The sequence below is a fragment of the Sorex araneus genome, chromosome 3 (assembly GCF_027595985.1).
Source record: "Sorex araneus isolate mSorAra2 chromosome 3, mSorAra2.pri, whole genome shotgun sequence".
Lineage (NCBI taxonomy): Eukaryota > Metazoa > Chordata > Mammalia > Eulipotyphla > Soricidae > Sorex > Sorex araneus.
Window position 1 is genome coordinate 196633467 of NC_073304.1, and position 16738 is coordinate 196650204.

A 16738-nucleotide genomic window follows, 5' to 3' on the forward strand; every position below is an offset into this window, starting at 1 on the left:
TGAAATATTTTTGTCTACAATTGAAAATATAGAGCACTTTCAAGCATGGACTTGGCACTGCTGTAAGTGGCTGAGCTGCTCCTTTGTGGGTTTAAAGCATGACTGGAGTGGTACTTCATGCATGCCTCAGTGTATGTGGTGAAGTGGTTGTGCATCCTTTTATTCTCCTACCAAGTACTGCATGTGTGAAGGTGGAGTATGTCTGTATCAGAGGTCATGTCACTATAAATCTATATCAAAATATATTGACTCATTGAAAAAATATTAAACATCAGTAACCTGTCTGTGACCTAGTTTGAGAAAGTTGCACAAAGTTGAATTGCAAAGTATCTTTTAAAAGTTAAATCTTAGATAATGACACATATAATTTTAGGTAATTTGATAAATTATTTTTTTAAGGTTTTAACTCCCCTTGGGTTGAGGCTACGTAAGTGTCCAGATTTATGAACTCACAATTAGAGAATCTCACTGAATACAGTTAATTATAGAAATAATTTGTCTTGAAATCACATGATTTTTTTTTTTAATTTGGATTCCTAGTTTTTCGTAGTGTGATTTTTTTCTGTTAAGTAGTTCTTGGATCAATTTGCTCCAGAAGTTCTTGTTTTAAAATGCTTATTTGACCAGTTTACTGATTTAAAAATTAATTGCATTCTCAAATAAGATAAGCTTTACGATGGATTTTTGAGTGTTCATATTACTGGTAATAATAATACATAGGGGCTGGAGTGATAGCACAGCGGGTAGGGCGTTTGCCTTGCACGTGGCCGACCCGGGTTCAAATCCCAGCATCCCATATGGTCCCCTGAGCACCGCCAGGAGTAATTCCTGAGTGCAGAGCCAGGAGTAACCCCTGTGCATAGTCAGGTGTGACCCAAAAAGAAAAAAAAAATACATAGAGTTTTATTTTGGTTTTAAGAAACATTCATTTTATAAGTACTATATTTAGAACTAAGATAATTTTGCTGTGTCTTAAGAAACATGGTAGTCTTGTGACTCCGAATTTTATTATAATACCATTTTTGTATGTTTCTAAAATTGTACTTATAATATTGCCTTATCTTTTAAAAAATCTTTATCTTTTTGGGGGGTTGGGAAACCTCATAAGTGGTGTTCAAGGGAACTGGCGCCATACCCAGCAATTGTTTTTCACCATCTAGGCTCTGAATGGTTGAATGCATGTAGGATGCAGTGCTACTCAGGCCTTGGAGTACTGGGGGCTCCTTACCTCCTCACCCCCTATAGTGCTGATGTGCCACGAGGGCCATACCTATTAGTGTTCGTAAGCCTCCAGAGAGGGCTATATTCAGCAACGCTCAGGGAGCCACATGGAGCTGGGCATCAACAGAGTTCCATGTACCCTAGCCTCTGTGCTGCCTCCCCACACACTTTGAAAAATAATGATACACCATAACAGATGAGTTAGAATTAAAATGTGTCACATATTTAATCTGTTTTCTGTAGGTTAAATTAGATATGTTGTTAAAATTGGGAAAGTAAAGAATTACACATACATCTCAACCAAATACCTTAGCCTCCATTGGTACACGTTGTAGCTGGTATAATTTTTAGTATTCTCTTTTTTATTTATGGCAGTTTAGATGCTTAGTTTTAGTTCATGTTCAGTTTAGTTTTCATAAGCCTAGTTCAGATATTGAGAATGCGTTGAAAGTTTTTTTAGAAATGTACATAATCTGTTAAATTGTTATAGTTTGCTCATGTAACAAGAGTATAGTATAGACATTTGTTTGGTAATAAATAATATTTGCAAGGAAGAAAAGACAAGTGTAGTTGATAGGTTTCAGAAAGATCACATTTAGTAATTGTTAAAAACACTATTTTTTTTTTTTTTTTTTTTGCTTTTTTTGGGTCACACCCGGTGATGCACGGGGTTACTCCTGGCTCTGCACTCAGGAACTACCCCTGGCGGTGCTCAGGGGACCATATGGGATGCTGGGAATCAAACCCGGGTCGGCCACGTGCAAGGCAAACGCCCTACCCGCTGTGCTATCACTCCAGCCCCAAAACACTAAAATTTTTTAACAGTCACCTGATGTCTAGTTTCTTCTAATGCTTGTTTTATTTTAAAACGTATCTTTAATTTTACCTTCAAAATTAATTAATTTGGGCCAGGGATGTGATTCACTAGTAAACAAATGCTTTTCATATGTGAGAAACTGGGTTTGATCCCTGGCACTACAAGATAATTTTTTTAATGAACAAATATATGTATTAGAAAAATATCAGTTAAGAAAACTACTAGATCTAAATCATAATCAAGTAATTAGTAGGGTATGCTTAGTACCATGATACAATTTCAGTAGCTATTAAAATAACATTAGTTTGGAAGGATGTTAAATGAGATACTATCTTTTAGTTTCTAACAAGATACTAGTGTTTCATTTAGTGAGAACCTTATCTCACTGAATTTTGATTATTCAGCCTTTGCTGCTTAAAGCTAATTAATATATACTTTAAATCAATAAACACATGAAAATCAGACTAGAATGATTACTTTGAGGAAATGAGATGATCAGATTGGTCAATAGCTCAGGTGTCTATTGTATAATCACACTAGAAATCCATCATTTATTAGAAATTAGCTTTAATTAATAGTTGAGGGGAAAAGTAGAACCAAGTAAAAAATACAAATTTTCTTTTTTTGCATTTTCTTCTCTAAATGGAATATTATATATTATAATTATTTTCTAGTTTACTATCTAGTAAGTAAAATTTGTAATTCAATACTTTGGTTTAAGGTAACAAAACTTAGTATTACTCAAAGTATTTGTGAATTGTTAGGTAAAAAATTTTTAACTTTAAAAATTTTTTTCTTTTTTTTCTGTTTTTTTCTTTTTGGCTCACACCCAGCGATGCTCAGGGGTTTCTCCTGGCTCTGCACTCAGGAATTACTTCTGGCAGTGCTGAGGGACTCTATGGGATGCCAGGGATTGAACTTGGGTCGGCTATGTGCAAGGCAAATGCCCTACCCACTGTACTATTGCTCTGGCTTCCAAACTTTGAGAATTTAAATAAGTGGAATTTTGAATTCTACTTAATAATTTTGAATAAGAAGGAACCTGGTATGTTTGTGACTGAAAAAAAAAAAACGGAACCTGGGAATAGGACTTCATGTTCTATAAAATTCTTTTTATCTAGATTACTTTTAACTGCCATTTTAATATATTATTGTTTTGTTAGGACTGGAGTGATAGCATAGCAGGTAGGGCGTTTGCCTTGCACGCGGTTGACCCGGGTTTGATTCCTTTGTCCCTCTCAGAGAGCCCAGCAAGCTACCGAGAGTATCCCTCCCGCATGGCAGAGCCTGGCAAGCTATCTGTGGCATATTTGATATGCCAAAAACAGTAACAAGTCTCACAATGGAGCTGTTGCTGGTGCCCGATCCAGCAAATCAATGAACAACAGGATGACAGTGCTACATTGCTTTGTTAGTGTTTTTTGCAATAAGAGTACTTTAATTTACATGCGCTCCATATGTAGATATTTTCGTTAGTATTAATAGAGAAGCTTTACAGTTTAAGTGTTTTGTGTAACTTATTTTTCATAATTTTGGAATTTCTTTTAAAGATAAGCTTTCAAATAGAAAAAAAGCCCTAAAAATAAAAAAAAAAACTAAACAGGTTGGGGACTGTAAAAATAATATAGGGGGATCAGGTGCTTTCCTTGAATGCAGTTGACCCCAGTTCTATCCCTGCACTTTCTATAGTTTACCAAGCACTCCCAGGAGTGACCCTTGATGGCAGTATCAGGAATAGCCCCTGATTTCTTCCTGGTGTGGCCCTAGGACCCCCAGAGAATAAAACTCAAACTAAACAGATTAACTCAAAAAAAAAATATTTGCACAAAAAATTTAGATGATGTTTGTCTTTGTGGTGATCGTTAGACTTTCATATATTGTGCCATCATTGTGTATCAATTGAAAATGATAGATGTATTAATTATTTCATTTACTAATTTCATATTCCAGTTCTCATTGTTTATGGGCAAATAAGTACTTGTCACATATTCTTTCAACATTGTGTTGAACCACCAATCTCATTTTTTGAGTGCTGTATGTGTCTGTATATGCCAGGAATGGAACTTTAGACCTCATACATCCCAACACATTCATTCTACCACCAGCTTATATCCTAGGGCCTCTAATTTCTTTTAATGCTTTGGTAATAATAATATTATCTGGAGAGATATATCCTGTATATGCATATGTTTTTTAAATGTACGAGACATTAAATATTTTAAAAAGATAAGCTACAGAAACTACAAAATAAACACTGAAGATTTTTTTCAGATTCATTGACTTACCACTGAGAATAATATGCTCTTCATTTGTTCATACTCATTAAGTGGGTGATTTGTCTTGTTTTCATTGTATTTTAAAATAGATGTATGGTTAAGTGTGTGATATTGGACATTATGAAATTTGGAAATCATGGTTTGTGTTTGCATGGACTTAGAAAATTTCTCACAAAAGGATTAAAATAAAAGCTACAGTGATAACTTGAGCAACTATACTTCTCCTTTATTGTGGTTTCTGTTTTTCTCCAGTCTGCACTGGATTGGTGGCCTAAGATTGATGCAGTATATTGCCACTCAGTTGAACTTCGAAATATGTTTGGTGAAACGCTTCATAAAGCAGTACAAGGTTGTGGGACACACCCACCAATACGAATGGCACCGGTAAGATAAATCATCAGCTTTGAGCCCCACATTTTTCTATTCATTTCATTGCCTTTATCCCATTTATGATGTCTTTGATTTTTTTAGAAAATCAAGTGAGTTCTTTTCTATAAATACTATGCTATTGTATACTGAATATTGTTGCATTACTAATTAATGATGTTTGTCTTTCACTATATAAGTTGATTAAATTTTTTGTAAAATTTCTCAGAAAATATTAAAAATCTTAATGAGTGTCCTTTAATCTTCCTTTTTATAGTTTTTCTCTTTTTAATCTTTCCTTATGAATAAAAATATTTTGATTAGCTTCTCATCTTTTGGGAATGTGTAAGGGAACTTGATTCCTGGGTTAGAGTAAATGTTTTTTTTTCCACTAGATGCTGAATGTGGCATATAGAAAATTTAAAGATAAAATGTTTTCATGTAAAATAACTTTCTTATTACAGAAAATGTGTTTTAAAATGTTTAGAAATAATGCTTTAATATTAAAGTTTGTGTTTTAACTTTAAAATTTTTCAAATTAGGTATTCTACAGGTTAAAACTTGTAATGTGAAATTTTAAAACTCTTGGAACCAATTAAAACCGACAATTATAGCATTGTAGAAATCATTTCTTGATATTTATATATAGCAAGAGTATTATACATGGCAACTCTTGGCATTGATTGGTGGTGCTTTGTCTTCTGCTTCTTATTTTCTATTCTTATTGGCTGCTGTCGCTCACATGATCAGATGCCAACCAGTCACTGTTTTGCATGGCAGTGGGCTTCTGTGGCTGTAAGTATAAACCATTGTAACTACCTCAGAAAAGTCCCTGGTTTATTTGACTTTTCTGTGTATAGTTACTGTTATAATCACATCATGTTCTCTCAAATGAAAATGTAGTATTTATTTTTAACCTTTTGTTTATATATAGTAAATTAGCCATCTCACACTTATACTTTGAACAATGCCCTCCATGGCGTGCTTCTCTTTTTTCAAGTTCTCTTAGTCAATAAAATATTTTGGTTTTGTACACTTGTCATTCAAAACTCTTATCCAGTTACCAGTACTTTGGAGACTGTTTGTTTTAGATTTTTTAGTAGAGACATTTACTTTACAGATGTTTTTAGATCATTTAGCCTAAGCAATTATAGCCAAAGGAATAGGGCAGTTATAATTTACTAAAATGCAAAATTATTCTTAATGTTTTTTTAATATAAAATAAATTTAAATAAGTTAAAAAATATTCACTGATTCATTTATTCATTCCAGATATCTTTTGGAAACTTAGACTTTCCTTGACTTTTTGTTTATTAAGTTTTCTACCTCACCAGAAAACTAATAGAACTTAGTGGCAAGTTATTACTCACTTCCTACTTAAAGTTTACTAATTGTCTGCAGTTAAATGGGCATGAGACTGAAAGAAGATATAACTAAACTATTCTTTTGAACAAATACAAAATTTGATTGGTAGCTTAAAATTTTAAAGATATTTAGCCCAGGTTATTATCTAATTGCACAATCTATGTACTATACTATGGGTCGCTATTTTATAAAAGCATAGCTAGACTTCTTTTGGCACAAGGACATGATGAAAATTTAGTTTTTTAAATTTTTTTAAAAAATTTATTCACCATGATTCATAATTTTACAATAGTGTCAGTGATGTGGGTTTCTTGGATGTAGCATTCTAGCACCACACCCCCTATCAGAGTGTCCATTTCTCTCTACCTTTTTTTTAGTCTCCACCTAACCTTGCCCCCCCTTACATCTTACTACCATGATAAGCTTAGTTTTGTAATCAGCTCATAGATTCTGTTGCTTTCAGCCTTCAGTTATTCCGTTACTATGCATACTGCATACCCTTCAGTTCCATCCACATTGCGGCAAATTGCATGATTTTATCTTTTCTTACAGCTGAGTAGAGTTCCATTGTGTATACGTACCATAGTTTCTCTATCCAGTCATCTGTTCTAGACACTTGAGTTGTTTCCGGATTGTGAATGGTGCTGCAATGAACAGAGGAGTGCAAATGTCTTTTCTGACTAGAGTTTTTGTACCCTTTGGCCCAGATGCCCAGAATTGGAATTGCTGGATCATATAGAAGATCAGTTTTTAGTTTTTTTTGTGGAGTGTCCATATTGTTTTATAAAAGAATTTGTTTTTATTTATATATTTTTTTCGTCGAAAATAGTATGCATTTGATTTTAAAAGATATGTTGTTTTATTTGATTTTGTTTAGGGGCAACACCCGATGGTGTTCAGGCCGTACTTCTGGCTCTGTGCTCAGGGATCACATCTGCTGGGTCCAGAAAATCATTTGGAGTGCTGGGGATTGAACCCAGGTTGGCCACCTGCAAGGCAGAAACCTTGCTCACTGTATATCACTCTGGCCCCGGTTTAAATTTTTAGCAGGGATTCCACCCGGTGTTGTTGGGGATTCAGGACCACCCCTGGTGATGATTGACTCAGCAGTTGGGGCTTCATGGTATGGTGCTGAGACTATACCTGGTAGTGCTTAGAACTCTATTCAGTGCTAGGGCTCAAACTAGGGCTTCACACACATTCGACATGAGATATCTCTTTGGCTACCAAGTAAGTCTTCAGTTGTTCATACTAGTGTTTATATCTCAGCTTTTGTATGTGTTAATAATTATGTTTGATATCTAATTGTGTATGGACCCCCAAACTATGCTCAGGAGACCTAGGGCCACTCATTGCTATACACTGCATGTAATGTCTAAAAGTACAACTTTCTGGCTAATTTTCTTACCATGAAAAATAGCAAATTTAATATAGAATAATTTTTTGGAAGAATTATTTAGAATTTGGATGATCCACTTAAACCTAGAGAGTGAAAAGCCAGACAGTAAATATGGAACATTTGTGCTCCCACTGGCTTCCAGTGTTAATGGAAGTAGAGCCTGATGAGCTAAACAGGCATGGCTCTTTCCATCCCGAAGGTCTGTTCCTATAGCTTTTACTTGAAAACTTCTAATGAATACAGTACCACCATTTCATAAAGTCTGGAAACAAAGGTAGATACACATAATAAGTCATTTTAGAGATGATACAGTGCACTCAGGTTTCTCAGCCTTGGCACTTTTACATTTTGGAGTGGGTAACTCTTTGTCATAGGAGATTTTGCTGTGCATTGTAGGATATTTAGCAACATCTTTAACCACAACCCACTATATACCCATAGCATCTTACCTGCCACACTGTACTGACAGTCATATGGCTGCAGACATTTCAAGATACCCCCTGGGGTCAGAATTGCCCCAGTTGAAATGTTTCATGAATTCTCACTTGTATTAGTTAAAAATCACCTGAGGTTCTTAGAGTTATTATTGTAACTAATAATCCTGCTATCATTTGCTGTAGAAATAGCATTGAAGTGTTTAGTCTGTAAAGCTGTAAATTAGTACCTGTAACTCCAGACTTTATGCCCTTTATATATTTTGGAGCTAGATAAATTTCTTGTTGAAAGAAATTTAAAGAATTTTATTTAAATTAAAAGTAATTTACCTGCTTTCAAACAGGAAAGAACTGTTTGAAAACTCTTCTTTAATTAAGATAGACTTGGGGCCGGAGCAATGGCACAGCGGGTAGGGCGTTTGCCTTGCACGCGGCCGACCCGGGTTCAATCCCCGGCATCCCATATGGTCCCTGAGCACCGCCGGGAGTAATTCCTGAGTGCAAAGCCAGGAGTAACCCCTGAGCATCGCTGGGTGTGACCCAAAAAGAAAAAAAAAAAATTAAGATAGACTTTTCTCTCTTTCTCACGTTCATCCATTAGTTATCCTCTCTTCTCTTCTGAAGTGCTATACGGCATTTAACAAGTTGTTTTTGACTACATATAACCCTTGGTTGGTCATAAGACAGAATGGGAGATATTTGAATAGTTATTTTTATCAAACTTTACAGATAAAGATAAAAATATGTTTATCTGTATTTTTTTTTTTAAGCTTTTTGGGTCACACCCAGTGATGCACAGGAGTCACTCCTGGCTCTGTACTCAGGAATTATGCCTGGCAGTGCTCGGGGGACCATACATATGGGATGCTGGGAATGGAACCCCGGGTCGGCCTCGTGCAAGGCAAATGCCCTACCTGCTGTGCTATCGCTCCAGCCCCTTTATCTGTATTCTTAAAGGTTATTTAATTTTTATAACATTGTAGCTTTAGGAAAGTCTTTATTTCTGCTTTCTTTAGAATTGTATGGATATGTGTTGTTTAATCTGTTTTATCTAAGGACAGTGAGGCACAAATAATAAGTCAGTAATAGTCACAGTAGTCACATGGTTAGCAGATAGTTAATATTTGATCTAGTATCCATCTGTTTTTTTAGCTGTCTTTCCTTGCTAATGTATTAGCTTGATGAATACAGAAACTTTGGATTGTTGAGTATTGAGTTCTTAGCATTAAAACTGTATCTGGCATGTAGTAGGTATTTAGTACATACTTGTTGAATGAGTGAATGATTTTTGCTTAACCTACTTTTAATACCCATACTATAAATTATTTGCTTCTCTTTTGGAAAGAATTCAGTCTAACACTTTTTTTTTTTTCAGTTAAAAAGAACATTAAAAGCTGAATTTGGTGTTCCAGATGTCATATAATAATTAACAGTTATTTACCTGCTGTTCTATGCATAGCATTTTTCTATCAGTCTGATCCAAGATCACATTCTTATCTTGCACTCAGCTTTTAATCTTATAAGTTCTTGCCTGTTTCATATGAACATTGAACTATAACCTCCACTTTTTACTTTTGTAGTGTTTTTTATTTTTTTAATTTTTATTTATTTTTTTTCTTGCAGAAAATATTTAATTTTATAAAGTCAGCAAAAAAGTTAAAATTACATAGAAAATATAAAATAGAAATTATATTACAGAATTTTATTTAATTATCTAGAAATGTATTTTTTAAAATGTACACTGATGCTGGAGCTGGAGTGATAGCACAGCGGGTAGGGCGTTTGCCTTGCTCGAGGCCGACCCGGGTTCGAATCCCAGCATCCCATATGGTCCCCTGAGCACCACCAGGGGTAATTCCTGAGTGCATGAGCCAGGAATGACCCCTTTGCATTGCCGGGTGTGACCCAAAAAGCAAAAAAAAATAAATTAATTAATAAAATGTACACTGATGCAATCCATAAATTTGATGACCTCAATACTTATTGTAACTTTGTAGTGTTTTTTAAATGGAAAGATTGGTCTTTATTTTTGGGCCACCAAAGTGCTGAGGACTTGCTCCTGGCTCTGCTCTCAGGGATTACTTCTGTCAGGGCTCAGAGGATCATATGGGGTGGCGGGAATGGAACCTGGGTCAGCAGTGGGCAAGGCAAACATCCTACCCACTGTACTATCTCTCCAGCCCTTGAACGATTTGTCTTTTAATCATTTGCTATATAAAAATGAAGAAAACCTATTTATAGTAGAGGTATGAATTTTCACTAATATATATAATTTCTGTATATTTTGCTTTTGTGTCTGTATGTGGTGCTGGGACTCAAACCCAGGGTCTCACATGTGCAAGGTAGGCATTTAACACTATCACATCCCTGGCAAAGGTTTTTCTCAGGGCCTCCTCTGTGTTGTCCAGGGGGATCCTAGGACCATTCTTATGCTTTTTAATCAGTTGAACCAGATGCTTGAATGCTTGGGCCTGACATTGTAGCGCTTCATGGGTTCTTTTTGAATCCTGCAGTGGTTGGAGCCCTCCAGGGTTTTGACGGGGCTCAGGGGGCCCATGGGGGCCTAAGCACTGTACTCTATCTTCAGCCCCCAAATCTGATTTTTTTTACTGTATGTTTGTATATTTTTTTATTTTAGATTTCACATAAATATTATACAGCATTTTAGCATTTGTCTCTGACATATTTCCCTTCTTATAATGACCCCAAAGTCCATTCATTTTGCAAAGAGCAGGAATTTCCTTCTTTTTTTTGCTTTAGTTTTGGGCCACAGCCAGTGGTGCTCAGGGCTTACTCCTACTTCTGTGCTCAGGGAATCACTCATCATGGTGCTTGGGAGCAGCCACATGTGGTGGCAGAGATCAAACTGCATGCAACTGCCTTACCCACTGTACTATCTCTCCAACCCTCATCATTCTTGATTCAGTAATCCTTTGATAGACACTTAGATTGGCCCCATATTTTGTTTACTCATATGGTAATTTTATTTTTAATATTTTGAGGGTCGGCCGTGTGCAAGGCCCTACCCGATGTGCTATTGCTCCAGCCCCGGATTCTCATATTTTGTATGTTAACCTCATATGAGTCAGACATTTGCAGATATTTTCTCTCAAAAACTTTAGGTTGTCTTTTTTAGGTCTTTTGCTTTTCAGAACCTTCTAGTTTTGTATAATTCTACCTTGAATTTTTTTTGTGTGTGTGTGGGCCACACCTGACAGTGTTTAGAGATTACTTCAGTCTCTGCACTCAGGAATTATTCCTGGCAGTGCTTGGGGGACCAAGTCAGATGTCAAGGATCAAATCTGGGTCAGTCATGTGCAAGACAAGCACCCTATTCTCCTCTACTATTGCTTTAGCCCCTCCACCCTGAATTTTTTTTTTTTTGCGCTTATACTTCAGGTGTATGTCTAAAAATACATAATTGCCAATACTCAAATCAACAAACTTTATTTTTATGTTTTTATTCTAGAAGTCTTATGTTCTCGAATGTATGTGGTTTTTTTTTTTTTTTTTTGTATTTTTTTTTTTTTTTTTTTTGTCTTTTGTTTTGGACCAGACTCAGTGGTGCTCAAGGCTTACTCTTAGCTGTACTTGAGGAACCATAGAGAAGGCTGGAGATCAAAGCCGAGTTGACGTCATGCAAGGCAACCATCTGCCTGCTGTTCCTCTGCACTTAAACTACTATTACACCTCTACACTTAAGTTTTTAATTGATGTAGTGTTAATCTCTGACTGGTATAGAATTTGCAGATCTTATGCATTATGTAACCACTCTAGAACAAAATTCACGTGCTGATTATATGACATTAAGGAATGACATAATTAGGGACCAGAGAGATAGTACAGCAAGTAGGGTGTTTGCCTTGCACATAACTGTTCAGGATTTGATCCCTGGCACCCTACATAGTTCTTTAAGCCCTGCCAGTAGTGATCCCGATGCACAGAAGTAGGAGTAAGAACTGATGTGGCCCCAAAACAAAAACACAATTTAACTTAACATTTGTAAATGATTTCTAAGTAAGAGGTATATTTTTCCCCTGCTAACTCTCTAATTTCTCATCATGCAATGATTTCAGCTGCACATTATACTTAGTCCTATCTCAATAAATAAATTTGTTCAATTAATATTTCACCTTGATCTGCAATATTACCTGTCTTTGAAATAAAAGTTTTAGGAAGCCAAATAGTAAAAAAATTCATGAAAAATATTTAATAAGACTTCTGCCATAAGATAAGAAATGATAAAAGCCAACATTGTCAATTTTGCTATTTCAGTGCTATAGAGACATTCTTGAGCATTAATGTATCCCGTATATAGCTCTCTCTTTTAGAAATGACCTCTTTTAGAAATGAAGACTTTCAGTGTTCTTAGACATAAAAGCACATGTGATCCTCACAACAAAGCAGTGACGATAGTTGCCATGTATTATACATCCACATACTTTGGAGCCACCAGGGATAAACCTGATTATTCTTGGGAAGCCATATGGTGTTGAATATTGAACCAAGGACCTTAGTTTGGAACAAAATCATTTAAGCCATGTTCTTGGAATGCATTTCTGCTTTTTATCATTGCAAGGCAACCTACTTATGTGGGCATTTTATTATTTTATTATCTGAATAGATGTGGGATAGTCTGTTTGCATATATGTTCACATATAAATGGATGTGTCAAAGGGAAAGGGAGGTTTTTATAAAAATAGAGAAAATAGATGATATTAGATCTGCGATATGATTGTTGGATTTGGGTGGGGTTAAATAACATTCGTAATTATAGTATCAAGCATGAAATCCATCATAGTATCTCTGTAACTAAAACATTTTTCTGATTTGAACTTTCTCTAAGATTTCTTTCACTATTTTAACACTGATCCTTAGGCAAAATGCATGCATTCTGCAGCTTGAGAGAGATGGAATGCGACTGAAGGGAAAGAGTTACAATTATATTATTAATAACTTGCCTATAAAACACATTTTATCAAATTCTAAGAAGCCTTTGAGTTTTTAACATCTCTGAAATTGGGAATGCATCTTGTCTGGTGTCTTACAATTCATATGGTTTTTCATTACTGTGGTACATAAAGTAACAATGCTTCATACAATTAATTAGTGTCATGGATTCTCTGAAGTAATTGTATTTCTATGTGTGGGATAAGTATTTGTTAAGCAAGTTGCTCAATGTGTGTATTTGTGAAAGCTATAAACTTAATGTTTTACCCTAATACTTTCCCATTTTATAAAATTGCTTTTTTATATAGTCAAATACTAATATTAAAGCTTTTAGAGTTTTAATAGATTTTGCTTAAACTTTATTAGGTTGTATAATAAATGTTCTAAAATAATTTTAATTTTTAAGCTTAGCAATATTGCTATACCTAATATTTCTAATATGTTACATACTTAGTTGTTAAAATGTGTTTATTTTGGAGCTTTTAAATTATTTTTTAAAGTTGTATAGTTGTGATGCGGATCCATGTCTGGTTCTTATAAGGCATTGTCTTGTTTTTGTTTTTAGAGTCTTACATTTAAAGAAAAAGTAACAAGCCTTAAATTTAAAGAAAAACCTACAGACTTGGAGACAAGAAGCTATAAGTATCTTCTGTTGTCTATGGTGAAACTAATTCATGCAGATCCAAAGCTCTTGCTTTGTGTGAGTATTTGTGTCTCTTTGTGAGTGCGTGCGTGTGTGCCTCTGTGTGTGTTTATGAAACATGTTGAAATTATTACAGTAACTTAGTTTTTTTATCAGTAAAATACTTTTTTCCTTCAAGAAAGCTAATGAGCATTTATAAATCCTACTGAAACCTAAGACATTTTGTAACTTTCTTCATTATTAAGTTGTTATACTTTAGTGAGAGCTTCCATTTTTATTTGTTACCAGATTATAATTTTTAGGCATAATTTTGGCATGGCTGGAGGAAATGAAGAGACCATAAATCAAGAGTGTTTCCTATAGCTACTATATGTTTTTTTTTTTTTCTAATTTCCAGTATCTGTTGTCTAACAATCTAGTTTTTCTGTTTCTCTTTTTTCCTTTATTACTAGCTCTGCTTAAGTATACTGTGTGCTCAGGGCTTATGACTCTGTGTTCAGGGATCATGCCTGGGGATATATGGGGTGCCATGAATGGAAGATAAGTTGGTTGTATGCAAGGCAGTGTCCTATCTTCTGTACTATTGCTCTGTGCCGCCCCCTCCCCCATGAGCATTATTTTAGTACACAAAGTAATTAAGAACAATGAGATATGACTGCGTGATAGTTACACGAAGTGATTAAAAAATGCATGAATTCTGGGGGCTGGAGTGATAGCACAGCGGGTAGGGCGTTTGTCTTGCACGCGGCCGACCTGGATTCGATTCCCAGCATCCCATATGGTCCCCTGAGCACCGCTAGGAGTAATTCCTGAGTGTAGAGCCAGGAGTAACCCCTGTGCATCGCCAGGTGTGACACCACCCCCCCAAAGAAAAAGGAAAAAAAAATGCATGAATTCTGAAGGTAGACTATATATCGTGATTGTTTTAATGCTCTGTGCTTTAGTTTTCTATTTTTAATCCCTCCCTCCCTCCCTTCCTTCCTTCCTTCCTTCCTTCCTTCCCTCCCTCCCTCCCTCCCTCCTTCCCTCCCTCCTTCTTGTTTTTATTTAGGTATCATGATTTAGAATACTGTTAATAATAATAGGGTTTCGGGTATATCATGTTCCATTTCCACACTTAACCAATACTTGGCAGCAGTTCTTCCACCAGTGTTTCCGTGTCCACTCCCACTTCCCATGTGCTGTGTTTTTCTTACAGGAGGAATGGTAATGGCTCTGCCTTTGAAACATTGTCAAGATATTGATAATACATGTAGAGCTCTTAGGAATAATGCATAAATGCTTAATAAGTAACATGTTTAACTTAACTTTGGAATTTTCCTAGGCTCAGGAGAGTAGCATCCAGAAAAATCTTTCCCTGCTTTGTTAAGCAATAGGCTTTTTAAAGTGCTTTCAGTTTTGATGCCTTATTTTTTCAGATTGCAGTTAGTACTCTAATAGTTTAACTTGATTTCCATAGTTTCAAGAGTCCTACCAACCTTTTTTTGGGGGAGCTGGGTGGGGGTCAGGTGCACTGGGCCACACCTGGAGTGTTCAGTGCTTGCTTCTAGCTTTGTGATCAGGGGTCACTCCTGGTATTTTCTGGAGGACCATGTGAAGCCAGGGTTAACTGCATGCCAGTCAGGTACCTTTCCTCCGTGCTCTCTCTTCAGCTCTAGAAACCCTTGTTAAGATTCTATGGTTAGTGAAATGAGTCAGAAAGAGAGGGACAGACACAGAGGGACTGCACTCATTTGTGGAATGTAGGGTAGCATCACACGAGGCTGACACCCAAGGACAGTAGATACAAGGGCCAGGGGGATTGCCCCATAGCTGGAAGACTGCTTCATGAGTGGAGGGGAGAAGGCAGATGGAATAGAGAGGGGATCACTGGGAGGGTGGTGACTGGGGGAGCCAGTTGGGATGGGAGATGCATGCCGAGAGTGGATGATGGTCCGAGCATGATGACCTCTCGGTGTCTGTGTTGTAAGCTGTAATGCCCAGAAGTGGAGAGAGAGTATGGGGAATGTTGTCTGCCGTGGAGGCAGGGGGAGGGTGGGGAGGAGGGGTATACCCGGGATGTTGGTGGTGGGGAATGTGCACTGGTGGAGGGATGGGTGTTTGATCATTGTGGGATTGTGGCCCAGACACGGAAGCTTGTGACTGTCTCATGGTGATTCAATAAAATTGAAGAAATTGAAAGAAAAAAAAAAAGAGAGAGAAAGAAAAAAAAAAGATTCTATGGTTAGAGCATGCACTGCCATGACTGCCTTGTCTATCTTTTTCTTCCTGGTTGGTGTCTGGACCTTTCCTAATTGGAGTTTGAGGCTCCTAAGCTGTCATCAACCCCAGCTAATGCTCTCTTACCTTATCTCCCTAATCCCTCTACCTTTTGTATGCCTATTCTCAGGAACCAAAATCTTTTGATTTTTCCCACCCCCCAACCTTAGATTCTATAATTGGTTCTTATAGTATCAAAAAGCTTTTTTCTTAAAAAAAAAAAATTCTCTGGATATTTTTGGTCTTAGTGGTTAGCATACCCATAAGTTAAAACCTCTACAGCTAGAGGTTCTCAAGACTGACTTTTGGCTCTGCTCAAAATCATTGCTCAGGCGATCATATGCAGTTCCAGGGATCGTACTGTGGTAGCTACATGCAAGTCAAGCACCTTAACAACTATTGTGCTATTTCTTCTAGCCCATAAAATTCTCAAATTAAAAAAAAAAATGCCTTTATGTGGGTGTTTTTTGTTTTTTTGTGGGGGAGGGTGGAGAATATAGAGTGAACAAGCAAGAGAATATAAGTAAGAGAAAAGAGAGAAAAAGGTAAAATAAAAAACTAATTAAAAAAATTATCAGTGAAAACTGGGTAGGTGACTCAAAAGTCTGGAGGGAGGCCCAGGTTTGAAATCCGGCATTACAAGGTTCTCTGAGTACTGCTGGGGGTAGCTCCTCAATACTGCAGGCTGTGGTCAAAAAGCAAAAAATCAGTCCCTAAAGAAATAACCTTCATTCTGATTTTTTTGTTTATGCAGAACAAGTTAAATTTGTATTGTTATTTCATCTTTCATATTGTAGATGTGTGTTAGCACTTTTTACAAGCTATAATCAGGTTCAAATAATGTCTCCAAGTTATGGATATCTTTTGTGTTAAATATTTTATTGTTCAAATAACTAGAATTTATGTGGAACTTGATATTTTCCAAATTTGAAATACAGTAAGTTGAAATGGGGGAGAAAAAAAAAATCTAAAATTGAAATTGTTTTCTTTGCTGCCATCTAGTGGTTG

At 36.1% G+C, this 16738-nt stretch overlaps 1 protein-coding gene across 9 annotated transcripts in view; it reads left to right on the forward strand.

The window, feature by feature from the left end:
* NF1 (neurofibromin 1) overlaps positions 1-16738 on the forward strand; it is a 294661-nt gene that overhangs the window by 90997 nt on the left and 186926 nt on the right. For 4 of the 9 annotated variants that reach the window (XM_055131786.1, XM_055131777.1, XM_055131782.1 and 1 more), the window contains exons 12-15: positions 33-62; positions 4567-4698; positions 5431-5475; positions 13394-13528. In XM_055131786.1, the coding sequence (XP_054987761.1) occupies positions 33-62; positions 4567-4698; positions 5431-5475; positions 13394-13528 (342 nt within the window). The remainder of the gene's footprint in view (positions 1-32; positions 63-4566; positions 4699-5430; positions 5476-13393; positions 13529-16738) is intronic. The other 5 variants (XM_055131783.1, XM_055131784.1, XM_055131785.1 and 2 more) reach the window with 3 other exon arrangements.